This window comes from Fonticula alba (genome assembly GCF_000388065.1).
Source record: "Fonticula alba strain ATCC 38817 unplaced genomic scaffold supercont2.1, whole genome shotgun sequence".
Classification (NCBI taxonomy): Eukaryota; order Rotosphaerida; family Fonticulaceae; genus Fonticula; species Fonticula alba.
Window position 1 is genome coordinate 2,266,525 of NW_009242971.1, and position 7,062 is coordinate 2,273,586.

Below are 7,062 nucleotides of genomic sequence, written 5' to 3' on the forward strand. Positions count from 1 at the left end.
GGCCGAGAGGAAGGGAGAGAAGGGGCCGGCGCGCGACGTGCGGGGAAGGGTGGCAGGAGGCCTTCGCGTGGCCGAGGACAGGCGCGCAGGAGGCAGCAGGAAGACCGGGGCAAGCAGAAAGGAGCAAGGGAGGAGGGGCAGGAGGAAACTGGGGAAAGAGGGCCAGGAGGGGGAGGATGGTGCAGGCTGGCCGCATCGCCTTCCAGGGGCCGGAACCCAGCCGGCTCCCGATCGGGTTGGCCCTTCTGCGTGCGCCCCTTCGCTCCCTGCTCCGGCCGGGTGCCCACCCAAGCCCGGCTGCCCCCTCCTCGCCCGTGGGCAGGGGAGATCCGGATCGGCGCTCTGGCCGTCGGCGTACATGACAAAGAGACACCTTCCCGCCCATTCTCCAGCCAGGCGGCAAGCGCCCCCGCCCCCCCGCCCCCCGCCCCCGGTGTCGGCCACCGTCGCCGACCGCCGCCCGCGCGAGAACCAGAACTGTCTCAGGGATCGGGATGTCAGAGCTGTGCTGCCAACGGATCGCCCGATTGGACATCGGCCCCCAGCCCACGATCTCGGCGCCCGAGCTGCCCGGCCTCGCCCCGACAGCCGAAAGGGGCGCCGGGGTGCTTGCGTCTGCTGCTACTGCTGCGGCGATGGCATTCCCGTCGCGTTGGTTTTCGAGGCACAAGCATGCTCCCAAGCGGGGAGGAGTAAGGCGGGGGGGGGGGGGGGGGGGGGGGCCGCGCAAAACTCGCACGCCCCTCTGGCATGCATGCACAGGAGGGGAAATGGGAGGCTATCTATTTCACGGGTCCGCCGCCGGGTGCATGCGCGCTCGGCAGGGAGGGCATGCCGGCGGACATGTGCGCAAATCCAAAGTGAGCATGAGGGGAGAGAAGGAGAGGCATGGATGCCGGAGGAGGCGGCAGCCGGTGGGACTAGGTCGACGACGTCCGGGCCGAGAGATTGCCCAGGCCATTGATTGACCAGATCTTCACCGTGTTATCCATCGAGCCGGACACCACGATGCCGGCAGGGGAGACAGCCAGCGAGGTGACCGGACCTGAGCAGGACCCCGGTGGAGACGAGATGCGGACGAGATGCGGATGCGAGGATGGTCAGCAAAAAGGGAAGATGGTATGCACCCCCCCCCCCCGAGCACAGGGGAGCCACAGAAATGCACAACTGCGCGCATGGGCGTGCGTGCGTGCGTGCAGGATGGCGACGGGGAGATCCCGCAATGGCACGCACCATTGTGGGCCGCCACACGGCAGAGAATCACACATTGCACCAGGTCCCAAACGAAGATCTGCCCGGAGTCACCACCGCCAAGTAGGAAGCGATCGGCCGCGGAGCCCTGGCCCAGGGACCCGGGCGAGGGGGCATCGATCCCGGCGAACACACGAATCGTGTCCCCCTCGGTCGGTAGCGGCAGGGAGGTCCGCCCGCCGAGGGTGTCCACGTCGACGATGCGCACGGCCGGCGGAACCGAGGAGCACGACTCACCGGGGACCGGCGAGTAGCCCGACGCCAGGGCCAAACGCGAGGCGGTCGCCCCGCCAACCAGGGCCAGGGCCGTGGCCGCGCCGGGGAGGAAGTCGCTCGCCAGCAGGGACGGCGCCGCGGCCCCCGAGGCCATCGCCTCCAGCCCCGGCAGGCCCCACACGCACACCAGCCCGTCGGCCGCGCCGCTGACAAGCAGCCGACCGCACGCACTCAGCGAGATGGCATGCACCTCCGTATGGTTGTCATGGAGCTCATGCACCAGGACCGTGCGCCCGCCGATGGTCCCCACCGGCGAGGACCACAGGCGAATGGTCGAGTCCCAGGAGGCCGTGGCCAGCAGCGGGCCGCTGACTTGCACGGCGGACACAACATTCTCATGGGCGCTGATGGTCTCGACTATCCGACCGGATGTGGTGGAGTAGAGGTACCTGCGCGAGGGGGCAGCAGCGAGGCCATGGACAGCAGGTCAGTATAGCCGCCACACCGGCCGGCAAACAGCGAGCGAGCGAGCGAGCGAGCGAGCGAACGAGCACGGCCAACAGCGCCCTACGGCAAGAGCCCGCACGCGCGCCGTCCGGGGGTCGTACACATTGCTGTCCCAGCTGCCAATGACGACCACCGGGTCGAGGCAGCCCTCGGCCGATTTGACTCCGCACGAGGAGAGAGTATTGCCGCCGAGGCTCATGGCCTTGGTCTGGCGGCGCTCCACGATCGAGAAGGTCTGCCATGCCAGGCCCCGCCGAAGCCGGGTCAGATACATGCTCTGGTGTGCCGAGACAGGAAAGCGCCGGCCCGCCCCTCGGCCAGGGAGAGGGCGCGCCCGGCGTTGCGTACCTTGAGCGACCCATCACGCGAAACGGTGAAGAAGTTGTCCCCGGCGCCGGCCAGGGCAATGCCCGTGACGCAATCCCGGTGTAGGCGATCCGAGAAGAGCAGCTCCAGCGACTCGATGGTGGTCCAGGAGGCGCCGGCCTCAATGCCAGGCGCACCCGGGGCGATGCTCGACCCGGTCGCGTTGCCTTCTGCCAGGCCGCCGGGGCCCAGACCGCCGGCCAAGCTGCCGGCCCGGCTGCGCCCGGCGGCCTCATCCAGCAGCAGCCCGCCCGGGCTCGGGGCAATGCCGCCCCCGGCGCCGGGGCCCATGGCCGGCGAGTCGTACAGGCGCAAGTCGGCCAGGGTGACGGCCAGCTCGGGCGACGCGGCGCTCGCGCCCGTGGCACGCACCGGGGTCGATGAGCCGCCCAGGTCGTACACGACGCTCTTCCGATCTCTCATCCAGCAGCAGCCCGCCCGGGCTCGGGGCAATGCCGCCCCCGGCGCCGGGGCCCATGGCCGGCGAGTCGTACAGGCGCAAGTCGGCCAGGGTGACGGCCAGCTCGGGCGACGCGGCGCTCGCGCCCGTGGCACGCACCGGGGTCGATGAGCCGCCCAGGTCGTAGGGAACCACCGGGCTCCCTGGGCCGGCCACCGGCCGCAGAGTCATGACCGGCACATCGTCATAACCAAAGCCCCGGGGGGTGGCCAGGCTCGGCGAGGCAGCCTCCTCGGCCAGCTGGTAGGAATAGGGGTGATGCGTCGGGCTGCTCGGGGTTCCGCCGGCATTGAAGCCCGGCACGCCGTCCTCCCCACCCAGGAAGTGCGGCCGCACTGGTGACGAGACCCCGGTCAAATGCGAGCCAATGATGTTGGAGATGCGGCTGCTGACGATCGGCGTCGGGCTGGCCACCGACCCGGGTGTGGGCTGGTGGTGCGGACCGCCGCTGGCATACCCGCCGGGGCTGTAGTAGAGATCGGAAGAGCACACGCTGGCATACCCGCCGGGGCTGTAGTAGTCGCCACTGTTGGCGAGGTCACCGGCGCCCAGCGCCCCGAGCCCCGGCGAGAGGCCTGTGACCAGAGGTGCCGGACGCCCGAACCCCGGGCCAAGCCCAGCCGGGCTGGACACGCCGCCGGAGGGCAGCGGCTCGACCACCGGCGACGCGGCGATCGCATCGCGCTCGGCCCGTGACAGGCGCGCCGGATGCGGCACCTGGAAGAGCTGGCGCGGGGTCTGGCCGAACTCGGTGATCTGCAGCTCGAGGACCGCCCGCTCGCCGGGATCCGTGATGGAGTCCAGATCGACGCTCCCCTCGTACGTCAGGTGGTAGAAGACTGCAGGCGATTGGTGTGCAGGTGCATTGTGCGGGAACGGAAGCCGGAGTAGGGCCCCATCCGAAAAGGTCAGTCACCAAGGGCGGAAAGGGAGAGAGGGAGAGAGAGAGAAAGAGAGAGAAAGCGGGGGGGGGGGGGTGTCCCCTTCGCCCCTGCCTTGGCGCACCGTTGTCGGCCTTGTCCGCCTCCACGCCATTTTGCTTGTACCCAAAGATCAAGTCGATCCACTTGTGCAGATTGGCCGACACGAAGTCCGACTCCAGGGCCTCGCGGTGCATGCGGATGAACTTCGTCGGATCTGCGCATGGGCGGCCGGCCGGGCGAGCCAATCGGCGAAGTTGACAGGTGAGTAGGCGAGGCGAGGCGAGGCGAGGCGAGGCAAGGCGAGGCGGCAGGGCTCCGGGGGAGGAGGGCAGGGTGGGGGACAAAAGCGTGGCTCGCACCGTTCTTCGCCCAGGGGGGGAGCTCGACGTCAGGCAGGCGGGCCGCCGCCGAGCCAGGGTCGGCCGAGGGCTGGATGAGCCCGCGCTTGTTCTCCAGGAAGCACTCGTACCCGTCGTCTTGGATGTCTTCGGGGAGCTGGAAGAACTCCGGGATCAGCTGCATGGGCACCGGAGACAGGAGAATGCCGGTCAGTTAGCCTGGCAAGACGAGGTAGCCGGGGGCAGGGGGGAGGGGGACAGAGAACCAGAGGCCACAGAGGCACACACACACACATACCTCCTTCACGTCGCTGTTCCCGTGGAGGAGGTTATTCCAGGTGGACGCAAGCCGCGAGAAGACCCGGCCATCGGCCGCGTCGTACTTGCCTCCGTGCAGGCAGAGCGCATGCTCCGGAGCCACGCGCACCAGGTAGTACAGCACATAGCCCGGGGTGGAGTAGTGTGTGCCATAGAGGAAGCGCGGCGGCGGCATCTCATTGTACCGATCCCGCAGGGCGGCCAGGCGTTCGGGGTTCAGAGCGCCAATCGGCTTGGACAGGTCGCGGTAGACCGCCGGATTGGATAGGTCTGCGATGTAGGACGACCCGGGGCACAGGGGGGCGGGGGGCGGGGGGCGGGGGGCGGGGGGCGGGGACCGGGGGGCGGGGCATGGTCAGCAAGTGGCAGCGGCCGAGAGGGCGTCGGGAGAACCGGGCAAGGCGCACCCAGCGTCGGGCTGGTGTAGTCCGACAGGATCCAAGGGAAAACCGGGTACTGGGTCAGGTCGTTGACCGTCCGGTCGGCCTTGGAGTTCAGGTACCAGAGGTAGTCGTAGTTGGAAATCCGGCCGGTTTGCCAGAGGTGTAGCGCGTCGCGCGAGGAGTCGGTCGCCAGTGACCGGCCCATTCCTGCAGAGCGGGCATCAGGAGGAGGGGGAGGGCGTCAGCAGAGCCAGAGGGCGGAGCAAAGGCAGCAAAGGAGGGGGGCACTCGGATGTCCGGGGGCCGGGGCGGGGGGGGGGGGCGCACCGGGCTGCTGCTGGATCAGGCGGTGGGCGTGGTCGCGATCGGCGCGCGAGGCGAACGACACAAACAAGGTCCGACGGTCCTTCATGTGGAGCTCGAGGCCCTGAAATGGCCAGGGGGAAAGGTGCGTCAGAGGGGGAGGGCGGGGGGGGGGGGAAGGGCAGATGGAGGCGTTGGTGCTGGCTCCTCGAGCGGAAGAAGCCCGCCGTAAGGGGCGGAGAAAAGGGAGCAGGAGCAAATGGGGCAACGGGCACACACGCACCACCTGACGCATGAGGTAGCGCCGGGGGACCAGCTGGCGAATGTCGGCCACCGGGTAGGAGCTCACCGGGTCCGGGTCGATGGAGCTGATCGGGTGGAAGTACACGCGCTCCTTGGTGATGGTCAGCTTGCCGGGCATGGCCACGAGCGGGGTGATGCGCGAGCCTGTGCCAGGTGGCCAGGCAATGTGGGAGCCCCGGTCAGTAGGGAGGTTTGCGAGGCAGCGCGAGCGGGGGCCAGGGGGGCGGGGCAAACGAGCAACCGAAGGCAGGGAGAGAGAGAGAGAGAGGGAGGGAGGGAGGGAGGGGCGAGCTCGCGCGCGCGAGCGAACAGACACATACATGAATAGGTCCGAAGGCAGGCTTCGTCCAGGCTGACCAGCCAGGCCGGGTCGAACTTGGACTCCTCCTTGAGCTGGTGCACGATGCTTGGCAGGGTGGGAGGAGCAGTCAGTGACGGGAGCCACGGGCCGGGAGAGGTGCCGCCAGGGGCGACAGGCGAGCACAGGGGAACACACCGGCGGAGCTCCACTTCGCGATCCTGTGCATGCAGCTGGTCCAGAGACCGGTACTTCTGCAGGGTCATGAGAAAGGTCCCGAGGCCGACGTGGTTCAGCTCGAAGCGGAAGGCCGGCGGATCCTGCGGAGAAACAGGGGTGGGGGGGGGGGGGGGGGGGGGGGGGGGCGGGGAGGGGGACCGGGCAGGCCCGCATGGCCTCGCGTCAGTGGTGCGGACGTGTGTTTGAGCTTGGGGCCTGGCATTCAGGGGGGCGGATGGCGCACCTTCTTCACCAGATACGGCGCGGCCACGCCGCCAGCCATCATCTCGATGCTGCGAGTGGTTTCGATGACCACCAGGCCATCGGACGATGCGGAGGAGCTCCCGGACCCGGCGGACGACGTGGGGAAGCTGGCCAGCGACAGCAGGCTGTCCAGCATGCCGGAGCTCTGGCGGCTGGCCGCCTGGACCTTGGCCCGGCGATCGGCCGAGCCGGACGACACGCTGGTAATGTCCCGAAAGCGCAGGCGGATCAGCGGCAGCAGGTCGCCCGGGCTGGAGACCAGCCCGTCGGACACAGGCTCGAAGACCAGCGACGAGGTGCAAAGCTTGAGCCGGCCGCGGACCTTGCTGCAGGCGAGGCGAGGCGAGGCGAGGCGAGGGGTGGGAACAGGGGAAAGGGGGAGAGGGAGGTGAGTGAGGGGATGCGCGGGTGTGAGGGAGGAGGGAGAAAAAAAGGCAAGCAGGGCAAGGGCCGGTACCGGGTTCCCATGTTGACGGCCGACTCGATGGGCATCAGGAGATGCACGCTGAAGTCCTCCAGGTACAGCTCGCCCGGGTCCAGGTGCAGGAGGCTGAAGCGCTGGCGACCGCGTTCGCGCATGACGGCGCGGTGCGCCTCAACGAAGGAGGAGGAGGACTGCGACGTCCAAAGAAGGGGCCCGGAGGCCGGCAGGGCCGGCGAGGCCAGCGAGTGCGTCATGGCAATGAAGCGGGCAGAGCAGGCAGGGGAGCTGGAAGGGGAGGGCCGGCTCCGACTTAGGGCTGGCCCTGTTGGCAGTATCGGTGGCGGCGGCGGCGGCGGCGGCGGCGAAGGAACAGGAGCAAGAGGTGCGAGAGATCGCGATAGCCCGGCGGACAGGCGGACAGCAGGCGGAGGGCGCGGGGCGCGGCAAATGGAACGGGGTGAATGGGTGTGTGTGTGTGTGTGTGTGTGT

The 7,062-nt window shown here is 69.2% G+C and overlaps 1 protein-coding gene across 1 annotated transcript; it reads right to left on the bottom strand.

Moving 5' to 3' along the window:
• Positions 1 to 920: 920 nt before the first annotated feature.
• H696_00503 (hypothetical protein) lies at positions 921 to 6,827 on the bottom strand (the record flags this gene model as incomplete). The annotated part of the gene is made up of 15 exons (XM_009494375.1): positions 921 to 1,045; positions 1,234 to 1,916; positions 2,076 to 2,209; positions 2,323 to 2,676; positions 2,741 to 3,639; positions 3,806 to 3,937; positions 4,083 to 4,239; positions 4,360 to 4,649; positions 4,787 to 4,969; positions 5,090 to 5,189; positions 5,349 to 5,512; positions 5,689 to 5,774; positions 5,865 to 5,986; positions 6,130 to 6,475; positions 6,607 to 6,827. The coding sequence occupies 15 exons, from the start codon at positions 6,825 to 6,827 to the stop codon at positions 921 to 923; spliced, it is 3,996 nt and encodes a 1,331-aa protein (XP_009492650.1).
• Positions 6,828 to 7,062: the final 235 nt, after the last annotated feature.